We start from the raw sequence: 22,757 nt of genomic DNA on the forward strand, positions 1-22,757 counted from the left end.
AGAAACAACTGTAAGCTCCCACTGCTTGTTTTTAGATTTACGCAACCCTGGGTTGTTTCCTAACCCCATTACACCCCATCCTCGACCATCACTTCTTAATCGTTAATTTACCTGAGTGATATCTTTTCCATTCACCTTGTCCACTGGTGACTCCCAGGAGCTGTGGTCGCCTTCCTCCATGGGGTGGAAAACGAGAGGCCGTCATGCTTGTTGGTCTTCCTCACGAGCGGTTGGGTTTCGGGGTCAGGTTCCGGCATACCCATCAATGGCTGGGCCAAAGGGCTCCCTCGGCCACTCCCTCCTCCTCCTCAGAACTGTCGCAGATGTAGAGCTTTTTCCGGGGCGGTCGAAGGCCCTCGGAGCTAAAACAAAGTCCAAAGTTCTCACGGGGGTGGTGAAGGAGTCCATGTTTCCTCTCACCATGATTTCTAAAACATGTGTTCTTGGAACAAAACGGCCTCTTCCACGTGGCGCTGGGACTTTTGGGGGTGGTGCTGAGCTCTGATTGGTAGAGGGTGGTAGGGAGAGCTCTTAGAGGGGTCACACAACCCTCTTCTGGGCAGGTCACCAGAACTCCCTGATTGGTCAAATCTGCTCTCGGGGAGGTCCTCTGTGGCTGAAACCCATCCCGATTGGTCGAGGGTGGTGGGAGGAGTTCTTAGAGGGGTCACATGTCCCACTTCCAGACAGCTCACCCCACCCCGGAACACCCCCTGTATGGTCAAATCTCCTCCTCTTGGGGTGGTCCTACCGGGGGACAAAACCTATCCTGATTGATAGAGGGCGGTGGGTGGAGTTCTTAAAGGGGTCACATAACACCCTTTGTTTCTGGTCATGTGTCCGTCTTGACCCCAGAAGTAATACACCCAGGGGGCCTTAGGGTGACAGGTGGGCAGAGCCTGAGGAGTCAGGGGGTGGGGACTATGTTTGATTGATTGTAAGTCACTTATACTACTTTAGGCTCACTCTGAACAGGCCCCCACCCTGAGCCCCAATTATTCAGCAGCCCCTCTACTCCCAGATCCCCAGGCCTGATTCCCCTTTTTGTTCCACAAGACTCCTAACTCAGTAACCCCTCCTTCCTGACCGGATCTCCGTGCTGAAGGAATGTGCTGTCATGGCAGTAGCCAGAAAGCGAGAAGTTAATAGGAAGGCGTAAGTCCACCTGGATAAATACTGTAGACCTAATGAGTAACCCACTAGTAATGTACCCTGGTGTGATCCTTTACTGGGTAGTTAATGATTGGCTAGGAAAAGGGCATGAGGCAAAGCCTGAAGGGAATTAATGAGTTGACAAGAGTCTGTGTCCTAGGCCATGGGTCATTATTATTGGGACTCAAGAGGCACCTGATTCTGAACGCTGCCCAGACACCACTGGAAAGTATGATGTACCCATTGCTCTGCGGGAATGGGAGGGCTCAGGATGGGGAGTGGATCCAGGTTTCTGGCCTGCTGTGAGACTGAGCCACTAGGAACATGAATAACCCACTAGTAACCTACCTCGGTGTGATCCTGTAATGGGTAGTTAATGATTGGCTAGGCACGGGCCATAAAGTAAAGCCTGGGGGGATTTAGGGCTGCATGCCCAAAAGGGGTTAGGCACCTGGAAAACTCACTGCGATTCTCAAAGCCTGAGTCAGGTCCCTGAGTCCCTATACAATGAATGGGGTGAGCAAGGCCCCTGGGACTGCAATTCACAAACCCCTGCACCCTAGGCGGGGAGCTGCCTAAGCTAGCCAATAGGAGATGCCCGCCAGAGAGGTGTGTGCAAAGCCCCACCCCTCCCCTGGAGATGGGCAGCCTGCGATTCTGAAGCTGGGAACCCTCTTTAAGGTTAGGCACCTTATGCTGCTGGAGCAACAAGCTGGCTGTGACCTTCTAACTTTGAGCCTGGTATGTCGCACTTGACTGGGATGTGGGAGAGCTGGGTCAATTCCCCCGGCTATGCCACAGGGGGAGAAAGGATTTGAGCAGGGGTCTCCCACCTCTCCAGAGAGTGGGCTAACCATGACTGTGGGATATTCTGCTACAGAGCTCCCTTATCAAAGTGGGGAATTGAACCTGGCCCTCCCCCATCCCCAGTGAGTGGGCTAACCACTTGGCTGGAAGGTGAGTGAGCGCCTCTTCATCTGGCTGGGTTTTGAATGGGACTTAGTGCAGAGGGTGGCCTCTGAGCACAGCCCTCAGCGAGCTGGCTGGTGGCCAGTGAAGCATCTGTGACTGGTTTGTGGATGTAGGTGGGAGACAGGTGCACCCACATTAATAAAAGCCAGGGGGAACCAGGCATGGTTTTGCTTTGGACCCATCTCTGAATGAACAAGTCTGGGCAGATCTCCACTCTTCTCTGCCCATTCTTTGGATGCTGTTTATATTTGGTCCCATGTGCAGAAGTGCCTACAAAGAATGAGTGTGTCTGCACTTTTAGTAAGTCAGTCCGCACAAGCTGAACCACTGAGACATTTAAAATGTGTAGCCAAAACGGAATGAGCTCACTGTCTCCTTCCTGTAACGGGTGCCCTCCCTTGGCCCAGGCCCTCTCTCGGGGAATTTATATACCAGGGTCTCTGTTATTTGGATTCAATTTTGTGGTAGCCATGATGGTCCCAGGACATTAGAGAGACAAGAGGGGAAGGGGAGGTAATATCTTTTATTGGACCAACTTCTGTTGGTGAGAGAGACAAGCTTTTGAGTTTACACAGAGCTCTTCTTCAGGGTCAGGTCTGGAAAGGAGAGTGTCACAGCTGGTGGAACAGATTGATTAGCATAAGTAGCTAACACATTTCATGGGACCATTCAAGGTTAACACCTCTCCAATAGTAAGGGGGGAAAGCTACTTGGGGGTGCTTGTTGGGGGATTATAGATTAATAAACTATAAATCCAGTGTGGTGCACCTCATCCAGTGCACTAAACCAGACAATCACTAAACGCTTGAATGAACTCACACAGAAAAATGATAAAAGACAAAACCACTGTATCACCTATGGGTGAACACTTTCCACAAAGCGATCACTCTATAGCTGACCTATCAGTCCTTATGCTCAAAGAAAATCTGCACAGTACTTTCAAAAGACAAGCCTGGGTGCTTAAATTCATAACTTTGCTAGACACTAAAAATCAGGGACTAAGTAGACACACTGGATTTATGGCTTATTACAACAACCTGTAACCCACTACTAACAACCCCTGCAGCTACCTCCCCCTCCATGACTGGAGGGGTATTAACAGGCCACTTCACTTGTATATATCTCTTTTTACTATATGTTCCATTCTATGCATCTGATGAAGGGAGCTGTAGCTCACGAAAGCTTATGCTCAAATAAATTGGTTAGTCTCTAAGGTGCCACAAGTCCTCCTGTTCTTTTTGAGGATACAGACTAACACTGAAACCGCTCACTTGAATGGTCCCTTGAAATACGTGTAAACTACTTATGCTAAACAATCGGTTCCACCTTGTATTTAGCTATGTTGGTTTCCTGAGTACCTTTCCCAGGCCCAGGCCTGAAGAAGAGCTGTGTGGAAGGTGGACGCTTGTTTCTCTCACCAATAGAAGTTGGTCCAATAAAAGATATTACCTCCCCCACCTTGTCTCTCTATTATTTGGATTGTAAATTCTTTGAAGCCAGAACCTACCTCCTCCATGGAGTCTATAAAGCACCTAAGCCCCAATTCCGCAAAGAAATTAAACACCTGAAGTATGTAAATAGTCCCACTGAAATTCACTGAGACTAAAGTAGAAGCATATGCCTATGTGCTTTGCTGGATCAGAGCCCTAGTATATGTGTGGATGGTATAAAATAATAACAATCCCTATTATTTCCATGATACATTTTTCATACCTCAATCCACCTATTCTGAGGCTCTGATTACTTACAGACCCCCAAATTCAACTGTGACTGGTGAGGGGCTTTACCCTTCCCTAGGCCAGGCAGTGAATTGAGTCTAATTTCTAGCTGACTTGTCGGGCATGTTCTACATACAACAACTTATAATATTGGTTCGGGCATCAGCACAGACTCACCAAAAAGGCCAAACTCCATTGGACTGTCACTGTCCAGTGAACTCGAGCTATGAAACACAGAGAAGTTTTCACTGGCCTGTCACTGAACTGGAAGCATTCCATCAATAGCAACCTTCAAGGCATTTAGCAGGCATATGAAGTGGGAAGATAAAATCATGAATAGAGAGGTTCTGCAAGGATGTTGCACAACCAGCATGGAAGCAATGCTTATTAAAGCCCAGCAGAACTCACATCTGCAGAGCAAGTGCACATTTACTGGGTAATAAATCACACGCACAAAGAGAGCTGGGAACAGAATTACAGGGCACAGCTGCAAAAATGTAGACCTCTGCCACTTGAGTTAAAGGACAGCTCAGCCACTTGGCCCGCTCTGCAACAGCCATTAGCTAACAACATCCCATACAAAGGGAATTGCTCGTCATAACACCAAGCTGAGATTGTGACTAATGTTCCATTATAAACCCTATTCTGACAGCCCCCATCTTTTAATTGAAGAAGCTATTGGTTCAAATGTGTTTCTGATTGATGTGAGTGCGTATTATAAAATGTAGGATCACATGGGTTTATGTGGCAAGTACTCAAATTTTCCACTCACAGTGGAAAAAACCAGATCCTCGTTATTTTTTTGGCCCCTGGTAGCCAAAGAGTGGTTTACTGTAGAAGTTTGAAAATTCAGACATGCATACTTCAACACAGTGTTTTGAATGTCTGAATTTTTTCTCCCTTGCTTTCAACAGCTTGTAAAATATTTGATACTTTTTTAGAGTTAAGCAACAGTTTTATGTCAGGGCAGCTGTAATATGATATATCTGTTGTCATCTTTAAGCTCCATTTATTTCATTGGCAGCAGTATGGGCATTCTTTTAGAAATTTGGGGGTTTTAAGAGTGGAACATGACAGAGTACTAGGAGCTTAGTGCTGACCCAGCTATCCCCTGCCCTGGAGTGGACTTATTTGGGAGATGGGTTCTCAGTGGCCTATTAGGTGTGGGGTTGATGAGCAATCAACCCATCAGCTGGGAACAGTTAAAGGACAGAATGGAAGTGCAAGGGAAAGGCTGGCAGATGAAAGAGGATCTCAGGATGAGGAGATCTTTTCCTCCCCCTCCCTGGAGAGTGGGCTAAGACAAGGAAAGTTTACTTCCAATTGTATGTTGCCGCACAAGACTGAACTGGTGGACTCAATAAATACCATGGTGCTACTTGCAAATGTGTGGATGTTCAGGGTGTTTGAGGTGGTCCAAAGTGTGGAGAAGACTGCCCAGTCACAGGAACGGAGACTCATTTTAATGGGGTATGTGTATGCCAGTAGCAGCCAGAAATTCCAGGTGAGATCCGTTGTGCTAGGCCTTTTACATACATAGGGGGAGAGGCAGTCTCTGCCATGAAAAGCTTACAATCTAACTAGATAAGACAAATAAAAAATGGGAGAAGGGAGTGTGATGCTCCCTATTTTACAGATGGAGTACATAGAGTCTTCCTAGGATCATAAAGGAAGTCTAGGGCAGCAGCAAGAACTGAGCCCATATCTGAGCCACTGGTCAGGTGTGCCTTAACCGCCAGGCCACATCACAAAAGGACGGACACGTGCCCATGAGGGAGCTTAGAATGATGCGTGGTTTTTAGCTGTAAAACAAGGTCCTGGACTGCTCTCTTTGAAACCAAGGGCAAACCCATTGGCTTTGTGAAAAAAAAACTGGGGTTTTGGAATTTGTTTTAATACCCCAACAGAATGCAACCTTTCAACATAGGAATGGCCACACTGGGTCAGACCAATGGTAATCTAGCCCAGTATCCTGTCTTCCGACAATGGCCAGCTGTTTCAGAGGGAATGAACAGAAAAAGGCAGTTATCGAGTGATCCATCCCATCGTCCAATCCTAGCTTCTGGTAGTCAGAGGTTTAGGGACACCTAGAGCATAGGATGGTGGCCCTGACCATCTTGGATAATAGCCATTGATGGACATAGCCTCCATGAACGCATCAAATTCTTTTGTGACCCCAGTTATACTTTTATCCTTCACAACATTCCCATACAACAACCAACCAACCCCATGAGTGAGTATTGAATTATTTAGGGAAACAGTTCCTACAGGAGAGTTTGACTCTACGCATAGTGGTTAGGACACTCACCTGGCATGTAGATTCTAGTGCCTATTCTGCTTGAGTGGGAGCAAGGTCTGGAACTTGGGTTTTCCCACATTGCAGGTAAGTGGCCTAACCGCCGGGCTAATCACTATTCTAGCACAGGGAAGCTCTCTACCCTGATACGTTTCCACACACACAAATCATTTTTGACGAAATTGTATTTTCCAACAAAATCTTATTGAAAAATTTCCCACCAGTTCTATCCTGTAATGAGCTCCATGGGGTCAGTCCCATTATTGCCCAGCTGCTTCTGTTTATCATTTGTTAATTAACTTGTATTTCTGTCAATGATGAACTAAAAACCTGGATTAACTGGAATTATAACTTTGGTGGGTAACAATCATCTAAGATAAGGTGCACAATGGTTTTTGCTATGACCTCCTGCCAATAGCTGCTTGTAGCTTTCCACACTGTTACCAGATGTGCCCATTACTTTGGGGTATGCTCATTTATTCGGGTTACTCTTCTTCGGGGGGGGAGATTCAGTAATTCTATTAACGTACTGCTTGTGTCACTTGTGTGTTCATATGGAGCTCTACTCCTTCCTTCTGCAAGTCCCCTGCCAATGGGGCTACCCTGCAGGACCTCGGTTCCCCAGGACTGGGTTCCTCCAGCCCTAGAACCAGATGAACACACACACCCACACGAACAGAGCAAGTCTGAGCGGACCGGGTCCATCAGCTCCCTCCAGCTGACCCCCTTATCTGTCCCTGTAGTCAATGGGCTGGGTCGAGCAGCACTTTCAGCTGCCCGCCCCCCCCCCCCACGTGCCACAGGTTTAACATGTCCCTCTCCCACTTTCACGTCACAATTGTACTGGCAGTAACCCACTTGATGAGCAAACCCCACAGGATTTTTGGGCACTACAGGGACCTTTAGCTTAGGTAAAAGAAACGTTGCTGCAGAGTAAATGGGGAAGCTAAAAACACAAAAGAATAGAGTTCAGAGAGAGAGAGAGGGAGAGAGAAGCAACCAGCTTAACCATAAAAGTTATGTATTGAATAATAGTGATAACTACCCAAGGAGGGCTAAACCAACATAACAGTTACAATATTAAAGGTTAATACCTGAGGTAGAAAGGAAAACAGAGAGACAAAGAGGGGGACCTCATGCACTCCAGGAGGCTTGAACTGATCAGGGTTCCCAGGTGACGGTGGTTGCTCAGGGTCCTGAGGGCAGGAAACAGGCAGAACCCCCAGCACGATCAGTCAGGAGAAGATGGAGTCCCAGTGGAACTGATGCAGAGTTTGGATCTAAGCATCAGAACACTGACCCGAGAGTGAATAGGGATTTTTGTAGAGAAAATACAACAGTTCAAGGGAGAACACTAGATTTGTTTATAGGTAAACTGATTACTCAAGGGTTTTTTTTAGGCTAGACAATAGGAGTTGATCACTCTTGGCTATGGTTTTCTTCCAGGGAGCTCACAATGCAACTAAGCTGCTTCAGTATTTTGGATATCAATCAAGGATTTATTACTAGAATTGGTCTGATAATTGCTGAGCTGGGTGTGTGCAGGCATGGGTTCATTAACATCTGGAGCAGAGATCCTCCATCTTGCTGTGCTTCCCTGCTTTTCTGGTCCCAGAGTTCAGTGCGGTTCTCCCTTCTCCATTCTGTATGCAAATTGAGATGTCTCCCTGTCCCATCTTTCATGCAGATGAGGCTAGGGGAGTTGTCTCTGTTCTTCATTCTGTATGCTAATGGAGATGTCTTAAACTTGTCACCCTTGTCAGGAGGAGTCTAGGTGTGTCTCCCAACACCCTTCACTGCTCTCTGCAAGTTTTTTTCTCTGACGGGTTTTGGTTTAAACAGAGGCTGGGGGAGCAGGGTGCTTTCATGAGTCAGACAGGCTGGATACTGCACCTTCCTTCCTCAAGAACACAGAGCTGACTGGTATCAACACAATTTTTGGGGGGGTTGAAATTTTCCATGCTTGGGCTCCACACTAACGTGATGATTGGGTGGGGTTTTTTTAGTTGTTTTTTTTATATATATATATATATATATATATATATATATATATATAATTTTGAGCCAGTTGCATTGGGTGGTTTCTGAGCAAGACAAGCTGCCACTGAGCAGTAAGTCCAGTTGAGGCCTGTTGGAATTGATATGGAGATTTTTTTCTTGGTTTTCCTTCAAACCCCATTCCCTCCCCACCAAAATACCTAAGAAATTAAATACAAATAAAACCTTCATTCGTTCAATGTTCAGGCCGCACAGTTGAAATCTAAAGAGATCAGATTCCTGCAGCAATGTCAACAGACCAGAGGATTCCTGCACATTTCAGAAGCAGGTCTGGGCTCCACGTACTGACCAACAGTACTAGTTTGACTGGGCCAATCTCAGTGCCTTGGTATCCTGGCCAGTTTCCCAGGACAGTTGACAACTTGGGAAACCTATTAGTTATGTTGCATGTCCTGCAAATGAGATACACTGAAGGCCACAATATAGGACAAGGCCCCAATTCTACAATGAGCACTGCGTGGGTGGGCTACACTTATAGTGGTTCTCAACCAGGGGTATGTGAACCCCTGGGGGTACACAGATTTCTTACAGAGGGTACATCAACTCATCAATTCATCTTTGAAAACTCATGGCGATCAGGGGAGGTCCTGGATGACTGGAAAAAGGCTAATATAGTGTCCATCTTTCAAAAAGGGAAGAAGGAGGATCCTGGGAACTACAGGCCAGTCAGCCTCACCTCAGTCCCTGGAAAAATCATGAAGCAGGTCCTCAAGCAATCAATTTTGAAGCACTTCGAGGAGAGGAAAGTGATCAGGAACAGTCAGCATGGATTTACCAAGGGCAAGTCATGCCTGACTAATCTAATTGCCTTCTGACGAGATAACTGGCTCTGTGGATGAGGGGAAAGCAGTGGACATGTTGTTCCTTGACTTTAGCAAAGCTTTTGATACAGTCTCCCACAGTATTCTTGCCACTAAGTTAAAGAAGTATGGTCTGGATGAATGGACACTAAGGTGGATAGAAAGCTGGCTAGATCGTCGGGTTCAATGGCTAGAAATCAATGGCTCCATGCCTAGTTGGCAGCCGGTGTGAAGCAGAGTGCCCCAAGGGTCAGTCCTGGGGCCAGTTTTGTTCAGTATCTTCATTAATGATGTTGAGGATGGCATGGATTGCACCCTCAGCAAGTTTGCGGTTGACACTAGACTGGGAGGAGTGGTAGATATGCTGGAGGGTAGGGATAGGATACTGAGGGACCTAGACAAATTGGAGGAGTGGGCCAAAAGAAATCTGATGAGGTTCAACAAGGACAAGTGCAGAGTCCTGCACTTAGGACGGAAGAATCCCATTCACTACTACAGACTAGTAGTTGTGCAGAAAAGGACCTAGGGGTTACAGTGGATGAGAAGCTGGATATGAGTCAACAGTGTGCCCTTGTTGCCAAGAAGGCTAACGGCATTTTGGCCTGTATAAGTAGGACCCTTGCCAGCAGATCGAGGGACGTGATCATTCCCCTCTATTTGGCACTGGTGAGGCTTCATCTGGAGTACTGTGTCCAGCTTTGGGCCCCACACCACAAGAAGGATGTGCAAAAATTGGAAAATGTCCAATGGAGGGCAACAAAAATGATTAGGGGGCTGGAGCTCATGACTTATGAGGAGAGGCTGAGGGAACTGGGATTGTTTAGTCTGCGGAAGAGAAGAATGAGGGGGGATTTGATAGCTGCTTTCAGCTCCCTGAAAGGGGGTTCCAAAGAGGATGGATCTAGACTGTTCTCAGTGGTGGCAGATGACAGAACGAGGAGTAATGGTCTCAAGTTGCAGTGGGGGAAGTTTAGGTTGGATATTAGGAAAAACTATTTCACTAGGAGGGTGGTGAAGCACTGGAATGGGTTACTTAGGGAGGTGTGGAATCTCCTTCCTTAGAGGTTTTTAAGGTCAGGCTTGACAAAGCCCTGGCTGGGATGATTTAGTTGGGGATTGGTCCTGCTTTGAGCAGGGGGTTCGACTAGATGACCTCCTGAGGTCCCTTCCAACCCTGAGAGTCTATGTTTCTGTGATCTAGATATTTGCCTAGTTTTACAACAGGCTACATTAAAAAGCATTAGCGAAGTCAGTACAAACTAAAATTTCATACAATGACTTGTTTATACTGCTCTATAGACTGTACACTGGAATGTAAGTACAGTATTTATATTCCCATTGATTTATTTTATAATTATATGGTTAAATGAGAAAGCAAGCAATTTTTCAGTAATAGCATGGCTGTGACACATCTGTATTTTATCTCTGATTTTGTAAGCAAGTAGTTTTTAAGTGAGAAGAAAAGGAGGACTTGTGGCACCTTAGAGACTAACCAATGTATCTGAGCATAAGCTTCCGTGAGCTACAGCTCACTTCACCTCACTTCAGCTCACGAAAGCTTATGCTCAAATACATTGGTTAGTCTCTAAGGTGCCACAAGTCCTCCTTTTCTTTTTGCGAATACAGACTAACACGGCTGTTACTCTGAAAACTGGTCATCTGTGTGGAGCCCATTAGAGTAGGAGTCAGCCCAGGGTGCAGGCATAACACTGCACATTTAAAGGGGAAAAGGAGACTGGCCTCCCCTCCCTCAGAGTCCCATGGCTGAGCTCCAGTCCCTGCAGCAGCCGGCATGTTTAAACTGCCACCTAAAAGCACATTTCATTGCGCCTGCCTGGCCAGGGCAGGCGGCCCGGGCCGCAGGGAACAGGGGAGGAAGGCGCGCGGGGCTCGGGGCCGGTGGCTCCGGGAGCCTGCTGGTCGGGTCTGCGTCGGGCGGGCATTCGGAAGCGGCCCGGTTCTGGGCTGCCCGAGTCCGGCCCTGGGCTGGGAACGGGCGTGGCGCTCGTTTGGGAGCGGCTGCTGGCTATGGCGCTGGGCTGAGGCCGACGGGCTGGCGCCAGCGTCCAGCGCCCGGGCTCAGCCCCAGACCCACGGGCCCCGGAGCCGGGCCGGTCCCAGGCGGGCGGAGTCCGCGGCGGCTCGCAGCTGGGCGCGGCCCCGGGTCGGGGGAGGATCCGGGTCCCGGGCTCCGCCCGGCGGGGCGGCCCGTTTATAGCCGCGCGGAGAGCCGGCCTCCCCCGCGCCCGCTCCGGAGCGGCTCCGCCATGGACCTGCAGATCCTGGAGCACCGCGTGCGGGTGCTGAGCCTCGCCCGCCGCGGCCTCTGGCTCTACACGCACCCGCTCCTCAAGCTGCTGCTCCTGCCCCGCCGCAGCAGGTACCGGGCCGGGGCGCTGCCCTGGCGCGGGGCCGGAGGGGCCGGGCGGGCTGGGGCAGCTGATGGAGAGCCCGTGCCCCAGGCTCGGCTCGCCTCGCCTCCCCTCCCAAGCGGCAGCGTCCCTGGGGGTGGGCAGAGGCCTCTGGGGGACGAGGGGCTGTGAGAGCCCTTGGTCTGTGGCACGTGGTGGGCTCAGGGAGAGAGGGAGATACTGGCGTGGAGAGGGGTCAGGAGGGTGGTTAATTTGGGGTGGCAAGCAGGGCGCCCCCAGTGAGTCAGGGTGGTAGATAATGGACATGGGGCGAGATGGAGACCCTCAGTCCTCCCTCTGGGTGCCCTGTGCCCTCTTTCTGATTGTGGTAGGGGCTCATGGGAGCGAGCCGTAATTGAGGGATCCCAGGTGGATGAGCGTTAGCTAGATGGGGGCCAGGATTGAGGTGGGCAGGCGTCGATAGTGGGTTGGATTGGGGCAGATTACAGGAGGATGGCTGCCTTGCTTGCAGGGTGAGGTGGGATGCAGTGCCTAGCAGGCTGGATGTGCGGAGTTCGTTGCGTTGATAGGCCGCTTCTATGATAAGATGAAACTGGGCCAGGGTGAAGGGAGTCCTGGCTTCCTTTAATATGGAGACTATGAAATTTCAGACATTTCCTTTCTCCCATATTCCCAGGGTAGGCACACATGTTAGAAGTGTGAGTATGAGAAGCTTTTTTTGGTCTCCTAATACAAGGTGCTTTTACAACTGTGCACACTCTTGTGCTCGATCGCTCTTTGCACATTCTTGTTCACAGGCTGGTGCTCTGGAACTTCGTGTAATGAGTACTGATGTAAATAGAACTTTAACCTGTGCAAAAATGCATAGCCTATTTGGAAGCTGGTAGGCTGTGCGTGCCAGACACGCTTACCTGAGACTTTCACACACAATCATGGATAAGTCTGCTTTGTGCTCACTCCAAGTTGGGTCTATTGCTCACTCCTAACACAAGTGAATGTTGGCAGTGGGCAGCTGTTTGCTGCCATGCTTGTTGCTTCTCTGGGTTGCATCAAACTTCCTTGTGATTCAGCAGCTGGGGAAATTTCCCTGTCCTGATATGCCTACAAAACCCAGGTCCATCTGTTGCGTATCTGTGAATGAAATTGCCCCAGGCTCAGAGAGCCCTGGCTCCCTTCATGAGAACACTTAACTCTGCTGCTGCTTGTCTTCTCTCCACTGAGAAGTATGCTTCTGAATTCAGGTGTGCTCTTTAAAACCATTCCCTCTCACCCCAAATCCACCGAAGCATCCCAGCTGCCCTTGGATGTGGTGCTGTCTGTGGGCATTGCTGTATGCCAGAGATCAGTCACGTTAGTTAGAGCCATGTTTGACCCTGATTCTTGCTAGAACAGTGCTAATGTAAGTGCAAGTCCTGGTGTAGATAATAATGAGGAGGGGTTTATAAAGACATGCTATAGCCTGGATCTCCCTCCTCAAAGACTGGATGCATCTTTGTCAAAGCCAGTAATCTTGCAGTACTAAACATGATGGGATGGAACGAAACTGAGGTCCTGTCTAAGCGCTGTTGTGAAACACGATGTTTCGGATCCTGTTGGGCCACTGCTGTGTTTCACAACCCTGCTTAAACGTAGCTGTGTAGTGTAGATGGTTCCTTCCAGTTGGCAGCAGGGAAATGGTGGGCAAGGCATAGAGGTCGATGGAAAAGTGCCTTAATTATCCTCACCTGAGAGGGATTGCTGTGCCTCTGGCAAGTGAACCAGTACTGCAGAATCTTGCAGCGTGCGCATTACAGTCAGTTATGTGTTGGTAGGTGCAAATTCTTCAGCTTGACAGAGACTCCCGAGGACTACACCCTTATGCTGGATGAAGAAGGCTTTAAAGGTAAGGTGTGATCACTCTCTCATGCTAAGGCTGTAATTCATGGAGACACAATGCTTCCCCCCGCTCTGGCTTCTTGTTTCATTGCCATTCAAATGATGTTCAGGCCCATTGTTTCTCTTTGCTGCTTTGAAAACCTTACATAAGAGGGCAACTGCAGGACACGGGGCAGATTTTTCTGTAGAGCCCCATTTCTGTCGCTGGCTGTGGGCTTGGTGTACGGGTCTGTCAGTATAATGTGTTTGCCTCGGTCCATGTTATGAATGCTCATGTCGATGTGCATTGGGTGCCTGGTAGCTGTCTGTACATGTTAATGCTGGATGAGGGCTTGTTAGCGTTTTGCGTGCTAGATGCGCTTTGGTATTTAAAGAGGAAATGCAAATATCAACCAGCTTTAGTGTAGTGAGCTTGAATGCCCCTCATAACCTGGATATGTGAGGGTGGGGCTTTTCCACATCGGGTGGGGTTCTCAAAACCGGCCAGACTTCTACTTCTGGAGTTGTGGCTCCTGCTCAGCGCCTTCCCAGCCTGCGGTGCTGCTGGTGTCGCATTCACCGTGGGACCTTGCCCGCTGGCCTAGAGAGGCTGGGGACGTGCTGGTGAGGTGGTCCTGCCAAGCGTACTTCTGTAGACAAGAAGGTGCGGCAACTTAATGCTGTACAGATGGTGCAGTATACAGCAGGGATGCCGGAACGGGGGGGGCCAAGGTGCAGTGGCCCCACCACTTTTGAAAGTGGATAGGCCTGGCCTGTCCACTTTTGCCATGGGCCCAGCCTCCTGCCCCTCCACTTCCCCCCGAGGCCCTGCCCCACAGCCAGGCTGGAAGCTGGTGCCTGGCCTGCATAAGAGCAGCTGTGGGGAGCCATGGACCCTCCACCTGCCTGTGGTGGGGGTCATGAGAGCAGCCCTTGGCCCACGTCCCTGCTCCCTAGGTCCCCCAACACAGGGCAGGTGGAGGGTTCACGGCTCCCGGGTGGCTCTTACCATGGTCTGCCTGTGGTGTTTTGGCCCCCGAGGCCCTGCCCCCTGGCCACACCGGAAGTTGGAGCCAGGTTGGGGTAAGAGCCATGTAGGCAGCTGTGGGGAGACACAGAACCCCCCCCCCTGCCCTGGGCGGGGGACCCCTGGGGACAGGGATGCTGCCAGGGTCTGCTCCCAGACCCTCCCACCCCAGGCAGGTGGAGGGGCCTGTCCTTCCTGGCCCAGCTCCGGCTTCCAGCTTGGCTGGGGGGGGCAGGGCCTCACGGGGGTGGGGAGGGCTTCATTGCTCCTCCACTTTTAGGAAGAATCCATCACCCTGGCATACAGCAGAACTCGAGTGAAAATAATCTCTGGTTGCTTGAGTTGTTGCTGCTTGTAGACTTTTGCTAAGACTTACTTACTATTCCAAATTCCTACAGCATAATGAAGCAATATAGATAAGGCTGGAAGAGGATGTATTGTTTCTTTAAAACTGTAGCATTAAGCCAGGGAAGCAGTGTTCCCTCTAATTTTTCCTGCCCACGTGCAGAATGAATTTTGTTATGTGCACCAATATGGAGGTGTTGTGTGACACATCACCTCTATATTGGTGCACATAACAAAATTTCATGTGGTGGGAGTGGAGCCAAGGGGTTCGGAGCGTGGGACGGGGGCTCGGCTGGGGCAGAGGATTGGGGTGTGGGGGGGTGAGGGCTCTGGTTGGGGGTGCGGGCTCTGGGGTGGGGCTCAGCGGGGCTGGTGGCGGGCTCAGCGGGGCCGGTGGCGGGCTGAGCCACTCACCCCGCTGCCGGTCTGGGGTTCCATCCGCCAGCTCCTGCCAGCCAGGGTCGCGGCTGCCGGCCCCGCTCAGCCCGCTGCCGGTCTGGAGACCTGGCCCTGTCCACATAGAGTAGGTACCTACCTTCTCCCTGGTTCTAGCCCATTCCCTTCCTCTCTCTGTACTGAGATGAGGGTGGGAGTGTGCTGAGAACAGGGCTGGTGGTGAAGGAGCAGGTTGGGGTGCAGTGTCTGGCCAGGAGCTAGAATGAGGGAGGGGGCTCAGGGTTGGGGCAGGAGGTTTGGGTGTGGAGCACTTACCTCGGCAGCTCCCATTTGGTGCGAGGAGTGCAGGTGGGAATGTGTGGGGGTATGTGCAGGAGCTCCTGTTTGGTGTTCAGGGTGGGAGTGGGGATGTGGGGGGGTGCAAGAGTCAGGGCATGGGGTGTGGGGGGGCTGGGTATGTGTGAGGAGGGTGCAGGGGTGAGGGCAGGGGGCTGGGGGAGTTCAGGGGTCAGGGCAGAGGGCTGGGGGTGTGGGCTGGGGTTGTGGGGGTGCTCCCAGCCCCCTGCCCTGAGCGGCTCATGGCAGGGGGCTGGGGTTGTGGGGGTGCTCCCAGCCCCCTGCCCTGAGCGGCTCATGGCAGGGGCTGGAGGGGATATGCCTTCATAGAATCATAGAATATCAGGGTTGGAAGGGACCCCAGAAGGTCATCTAGTCCAACCCCCTGCTCGAAGCAGGACCAATTCCCAGTTAAATCATCCCAGCCAGGGCTTTGTCAAGCCTGACCTTAAAAACCTCTAAGGAAGGAGATTCTACCACCTCCCGAGGTAACGCATTCCAGTGTTTCACCACCCTCTTAGTGAAAAAGTTTTTCCTAATATCCAATCTAAACCTCCCCCATTGCAACTTGAGACCATTACTCCTCGTTCTGTCATCTGCTACCATTGAGAACAGTCTAGAGCCATCCTCTTTGGAACCCCCTTTCAGGTAGTTGAAAGCAGCTATCAAATCCCCCCTCATTCTTCTCTTCCGCAGACTAAACAATCCCAGCTCCCTCAGCCTCTCTTCATAAGTCATGTGCTCTAGACCCCTAATCATTTTTGTTGCCCTTCGCTGGACTCTCTCCAATTTATCCACATCCTTCTTGTAGTGTGGGGCCCAAAACTGGACACAGTACTCCAGATGAGGCCTCACCAGTGTCGAATAGAGGGGAACGATCACATCCCTCGATCTGCTGGCTATGCCCCTACTTATACATCCCAAAATGTCATTGGCCTTCTTGGCAACAAGGGCACACTGTTGACTCATATCCAGCTTCTCGTCCACTGTCACCCCTAGGTCCTTTTCCGCAGAACTGCTGCCTAGCCATTCGGTCCCTAGTCTGTAGCGGTGCATTGGATTCTTCCATCCTAAGTGCAGGACCCTGCACTTATCCTTATTGAACCTCATCAGATTTCTTTTGGCCCAATCCTCCAATTTGTCTAGGTCCTTCTGTATCCTATCCCTCCCCTCCAGCGTATCTACCACTCCTCCCAGTTTAGTATCATCTGCAAATTTGCTGAGAGTGCAATCCACACCATCCTCCAGATCATTTATGAAGATATTGAACAAAACCGGCCCCAGGACCGACCCCTGGGGCACTCCACTTGACACCGGCTGCCAACTAGACATGGAGCCATTGATCACTACCCGTTGAGCCCGACAATCTAGCCAGCTTTCTACCCACCTTATAGTGCATTCATCTAGCCCATACTTCCTTAACTTGCTGACAAGAATACTGTGGGAGACCGTGTCAAAAGCTTTGCTAAAGTCAAGAAACAATACATCCACTGCTTTCCCTTCATCCACAGAACCAGTAATCTCATCATAAAAGGCGATTAGATTAGTCAGGCATGACCTTCCCTTGGTGAATCCATGCTGACTGTTCCTGATCACTTTCCTCTCATGTAAGTGCTTCAGGATTGATTCTTTGAGGACCTGCTCCATGATTTTTCCAGGGACTGAGGTGAGGCTGACCGACCTGTAGTTCCCAGGATCCTCCTTCTTCCCTTTTTTAAAGATTGGCACTACATTAGCCTTTTTCCAGTCATCCGGGACTTCCCCCGTTCGCCACGAGTTTTCAAAGATAATGGCCAAGGGCTCTGCAATCACAGCCGCCAATTCCTTCAGCACTCTCGGATGTAACTCGTCCGGCCCCATGGACTTGTGCACGTCCAGCTTTTCTAAATAGTCCCTAACCACCTCTATCTCCACAGAGGGCTGGCCATCTTTTCCCCATTCTGTGATGCCCAGCGCAGCAGTCTGGGAGCTGACCTTGTTAGTGAAAACAGAGGCAAAAAAAGCATTGAGTACATTAGCTTTTTCCACATCCTCTGTCACTAGGTTGCCTCCCTCATTCAGTAAGGGGCCCACAATTTCCTTGGCTTTCTTCTTGTTGCCAACATACCTGAAGAAACCCTTCTTGTTACTCTTGACATCTCTTGCTAGCTGCAGCTCCAGGTGCGATTTGGCCCTCCTGATATCTTTCCTACATGCCCGAGCAATATTTTTATACTCTTCCCTGGTCATATGTCCAAACTTCCACTTCTTGTAAGCTTCTTTTTTATGTTTAAGATCCGCTAGGATTTCACCATTAAGCCAAGCTGGTCGCTTGCCATGTTTACTATTCTTTCGACTCATCGGGATGGTTTGTCCCTGTAACCTCAACAGGGATTCCTTGAAATACAGCCAGCTCTCCTGGACTCCCTTCCCCTTCATGTTAGTCCCCCAGGGGATCCTACCCATCCGTTCCCTGAGGGAGTCGAAGTCTGCTTTCCTGAAGTCCAGGGTCCGTATCCTGCTGCTTACCTTTCTTCCCTGCGTCAGGATCCTGAACTCAACCAACTCATGGTCACTGCCTCCCAGATTCCCATCCACTTTTGCTTCCCCCACTAATTCCACCCCCTTCCCCAAGGTCCCAGGAGCAGAGAGCGCACTGCAGCTCCGCTTTTACCTCTCCCGCTGGTAGCAAAGCTGATCGGCCACAGGGAGGGGGAGAAGGAGGGGCAGGAACCCAGCACGCTGGGGGAAGAGGCGGGGGGAGGGGGAAGCTTGCCTGCCCTGCAAGGAGAGAGGGGTGGGCGGAAAAGAGTGGGCCGGGCAGGATTTTTAGTGGCACGCTGCTGTCTGCCCGGGTCCAGCAGACAGCAGCGTGCCATTAAAAATTGGCTCGCGTGCCGTAGGTTGCCGACCCCTGGCTTAGAGGGAATTTAGCAGGCAGGAGGTGAGTTCAGGGACTCTTCAATGAAGCAGAGACACGACAGATTTAGGGGTAATACATTCTCCCTTGTACTAATCGTTCTATCTGAAAGTAAACGGTGGTGGTTCTGTACCTTTGATGCCAGACAGGCTGCATAAAATAAATGAACAAGGTGCAGTTTGAAGCTGTATCCACAGAGTCTCTCATTTGGTTTAATCATAGACTCCTAGAAGATTAGGGTTGGAAGAGACCTCAGGAGGTCATTTAGTCCAACCCCCTGCTCAAAGCAGGACCAATCCCCAACTAAATCCTCCCAGCCAGGGCTTTGTCAAGCCTGACCTTAAAAACCTCTTAGGATGGAGATTCCACCACCTCCCTAGGTAACCCATTCCAGTGCTTCACCACTCTCCTAGGGAAATAGTTTTTCCTAATATCCAGCCTAGACCTCCCGCACTGCAATCAATTCGCCATTCAGTACAGGGCTGTCCCTACTCTAACCCAGTGGTTTTCAAACTGCAGGTCGCGATCCAGTACTGGGTCACAGAACGTAAGGCACTGGGTCATGGCGGCTCTGGTCAGCACAACCAACAGGGCTGTTAAAAGTCCTGTCAGCGGTGCTGCCCAGCTAAGGCAGGCTAGTCCTTCCCTGTCCTAACACCGCGCTGCACCCTGGAAGCAGCCAGCAACAGGTCCAGCTCCTAGGCCGGGGGGGAGCAGCCAGCAACAGGTCCAGCTCCGCACGCTCCCCCTGCCTCAAGCACCGGCTCTGCACTCCCATTGGCCAGTTTCTGGCCATTGGGAGCTGGGGGGGTGGTGCCTGCGGGCGAGAGCCCCTGGGAACCGGACCTGCTGCTGGCCCCTTCCGCGGCGTAGCGCGGTCCGTTGTGGCAGGAGAGGCAGGAAGCCTGACTTAGCACCTCTGATGACCTGGAGCCACCTGAGGTAACCCCATGCCCCAATCCTCTGCCCCAGCCCTGAGCCCCCCCAAACCTGGAGCCCCACCTGCACCCCAAACCCCTCATCCCGGCCCCACCCCAGAGCCTGCACCCCCTGCCCTGACCCCCTCCCACACCCCAACCCCCTGTCTCAGCCCTGAGCCTCCCCAAACCTGGAGCCCTCCTGCACCCCAAGTCCCTCATCCCTGGCCTCAGCCTGCAGCCCTCACCCCTGCCATAGGCACCAACTTCCCCTCTTTTCCATGGGTGCTCGACCCCCCACTCTACCCCCAGCCCCGCCCCCACTCCACCCCTTCCATGCAGCCCCGCCCCTGCCCTGCCTCTTCCCACCCCTTCCCCACCTCCATTCCAACTCCTTTCCCAAAGTCCCCACCCCAACTCCGCCCTGTCCCTGCCCCTATTCCAACTCCTTCCCCAAATCCCTGCCCCGGCCCCACCTCTTCCCTGCCTCCTCCCCCTCCCTCCTGGAGCATGCTACCAAACAGCTGTTTGGCAGCCACCAGGCTGGAGGCACTGGGAGGTGGGCGGAGGAGCAGGGACGCAGCACGCTCAGGGGAGTGGGAGGAGGAGGTGGGGCAGGGGGTGAGGGGAGCTTGGCTGCCGGTGGGTGCAGAGCACACACTAACTTTTCCCCATGGGTGCTCCAGCCCCAGAGCACCCACAGAGTTGGCGCCTATGACCCCCTGCACCACAACCCTCTGCCCCAGCCCTGAGCCCCTCCCACATCCCAAACCCCTCCTCTCCAGCTCTGTTGGGTAGTAGGCATCAACAATTTTCTTCAGCTGGGTTGCCAGAAAAAAAAGTTTAAAAACCACTGCTCTAACCTGATGGGGTTGTTCTGCAGCGCCGAGCACTTCGCTGGCCCTCTGTCTGTGACATATGGGTTCTGGGCTGGTGAAACTGGCACCAGAAAGAGAAGCTTCCATTCCTTCTCGGTTAGCATATTATACGAGCAAGCACAAATCCAAATCCCTTTAGTGTACTTTTGTAGGGTTCCCTTGTCTCCCACTCCAAAGAATGGTGGAGGCAGAAGGGAATTCATTCCTATATATAGATTTCTGCCTCTCACTCAGTGCTTGTCAGAGGAGTTGGGAAGGGACCGTATCACTGGAATTGTGTGTGCTATATATCTGCACAACTCTCGCCAGCTACGTGCATGATGCAGCCTAAAGCTAACCTAGCCCTTTACATGCACACCAGGTGCAGGATGCTTGGAGAACGAGGCCTCTGATTTGTGCTTCCCAATCTGGGTCTGTTTCCGACTTCCTACTCCTGCATCTTCCTGTTGCAGGACAGCACAGGCTGGCAGAGACTAAAATGAATGTTTTACCTTGTTGGATCTGGCCCAGGAGGGTCACTGGCCTGGAAGCTGAACTCAAGTTCCCTGCTTCTTCCAGCTGCAGCATGGCACTAGATTGGGTCTGGTGGATCTATCAGTGGCACTGGTCCTTCTATAGTAGCTGAGGGTCTGGTGGTCACTTAGCTTCTAATCCATTACAAGCTGCCCTGTGTCGCTCAGGCCAATTTGGAATCTGTCCCTTCAGGGCAGGGGGTGGGAAGTAATTCAGTGAAATCATTTTGGGCTGTGAACACAAAGAGCTTCACAGCCAGGTCTCTATTGTGAGTTGTACTGTAACAACCAGTCAGTTAAAAGCTGGTTTTAATGCATTGTTCATTGATACATGTTTATACATAGGACACAATAACCCTGGGGAGGGCAGGAAACTTAGAACAATAGATCTGAGAGCAGCATGCTGGACCCTGCTGAATTGCTCCCTCTTCCTCCTGAGCTGTAACTTCAACAGAGCAAAGTGCCTTAGTGAGGTGATGTAAAGCCAGCACATACGGACACGGTGAAGAGTGTTGGCAAGAAGCAGAATGCCTGTTAAAGGTCAAATGCTGCAGTAGTAATGTGAAGGCTGCAAAGCTTAAAATCAGCCAAGAAATGTTCAGTTAAAGCTCCCACAGCACTTGGCCCTGTTGACGATTCTGTGAATTTTGTGATCTATTTAACCTAGGCCCTGTCTACAGCAAAGACATTCACACCATTGGAGAACTATGCTGATGTCATCACAGCAGTGGCAGCCCTCAGGGGTCAGATTTCAGAGTAACAGCCGTGTTAGTCTGTATTCACAAAAAGAAAAGGAGGACTTGTGGCACCTTCGAGACAAATTTATTTGAGCATAAGCTTTCGTGAGCTACAGCTCACTTCATCGGATGCATACTGTGGAAAGTACATAAGATCTTTTTATACACACAAACCATGAAAAAATGGATTTTTACCACTACAAAAGGTTTTCTTTCCCCCCCACACCCCACTCTCCTGCTGGTAATAGCTTATCTAAAGTGATCGCTCTCCTTACAATGCGTATGATGATCAAGGTGGGCCATTTCCAGCACAAATCCAGGGTTTAAAAAGAACGTCTTGGGTGGAGAGGGGGTAGGAAAAAACAAGGGGAAATAGGTTACCTTGCATAATGACTTAGCCACTCCCAGTCTCTATTCAAGCCTAAGTTAATTGTATCCAATTTGCAAATGAATTCCAATTCAACAGTCTCTTGCTGGAGTCTGGTTTTGAAGTTTTTCTGTTGTAATATCACAACTTTCATGCTTGTAATTGAGTGACCAGAGAGATTGAAGTGTTCTCCGACTGGTTTATGAATGTTTATAATTCTTGACATCTGATTTGTGTCCATTTATTCTTTTACGTAGAGACTGTCCAGTATGACCAATGTACATGGCAGAGGGGCATTGCTGGCACATGATGGCATATATCACATTGGTGGATGTGCCGGTGAACGAGCCTCTGATAGTGTGGCTGATGTTGTTAGGCCCTATGATGGTGTCCCCTGAATAGATATGTGGGCACAGTTGGCAACGGGCTTTGTTGCAAGGATAGGTCCCTGGGTTAGTGGTTCTGTTGTGTGGTATGTGGTTGCTGGTGAGTATTCGCTTCAGGATGGGGGGCTGTCTGTAGGCAAGGACTGGCCTGTCTCCCAAGATTTGTGAGAGTGTTGGTTCATGCTTCAGGATAGGTTGTAGATCCTTAATAATGCGTTGGAGGGGTTTTAGTTGGGGGCTGAAGGTGACTGCTAGTGGCGTTCTGTTATTTTCTTTGTTAGACCTGTCCAGTAGTAGGTGACTTCTGGGAACTCTTCTGGCTCTAGCAGTCTGTTTCTTCACTTCTGCAGGTGGGTATTGTAGTTGTAAAAATGCTTGATAGAGATCTTGTAGGTGTTTGTCTCTGTCTGAGGGGTTGGAGCAAATGCGGTTGTATCGCAGAGCTTGGCTGTAGACGATGGATCATGTGGTGTGGTCAGGGTGAAAGCTGGAGGCATGTAGGTAGGAATAGCGGTCAGTAGGTTTCCGGTATAGGGTGGTGTTTATGTGACCATCGTTTATTAGCACTGTAGTGTCCAGGAAGTGGATCTCTTGTGTGGACTGGACCAGGCTGAGGTTGATGGTGGGATGGAAATTGTTGAAATCATGGTGGAATTCCTCAAGGGCTTCTTTTCCATGGGTCCAGATGATGAAGACGTCATCAATATAGCGCAAGTAGAGTAGGGGCGTTAGGGG

The 22,757-nt window shown here is 50.6% G+C and overlaps 1 protein-coding gene across 3 annotated transcripts in view; it reads left to right on the forward strand.

Annotated features, from left to right (window-relative positions):
* The first annotated feature begins 1,874 nt into the window (after nt 1–1,874).
* The window catches only part of CASTOR1 (cytosolic arginine sensor for mTORC1 subunit 1), a 53,622-nt gene continuing 32,739 nt past the window's right edge, over nt 1,875–22,757 (forward strand). The window contains exons 1-2 of one of the 3 annotated variants that reach the window (XM_074972290.1): nt 1,875–1,893; nt 13,180–13,250. In XM_074972290.1, coding sequence (XP_074828391.1) covers nt 13,226–13,250 — 25 coding nt within the window. In that variant the 5' untranslated portion in view covers nt 1,875–1,893; nt 13,180–13,225. Of the gene's footprint in view, nt 1,894–1,936; nt 2,110–11,218; nt 11,377–13,179; nt 13,251–22,757 lie in introns of those variants that run through there. The other 2 variants (XM_074972289.1, XM_074972287.1) reach the window with 2 other exon arrangements.

Source organism: Natator depressus, chromosome 15, assembly GCF_965152275.1.
Source record: "Natator depressus isolate rNatDep1 chromosome 15, rNatDep2.hap1, whole genome shotgun sequence".
Classification (NCBI taxonomy): domain Eukaryota; kingdom Metazoa; phylum Chordata; order Testudines; family Cheloniidae; genus Natator; species Natator depressus.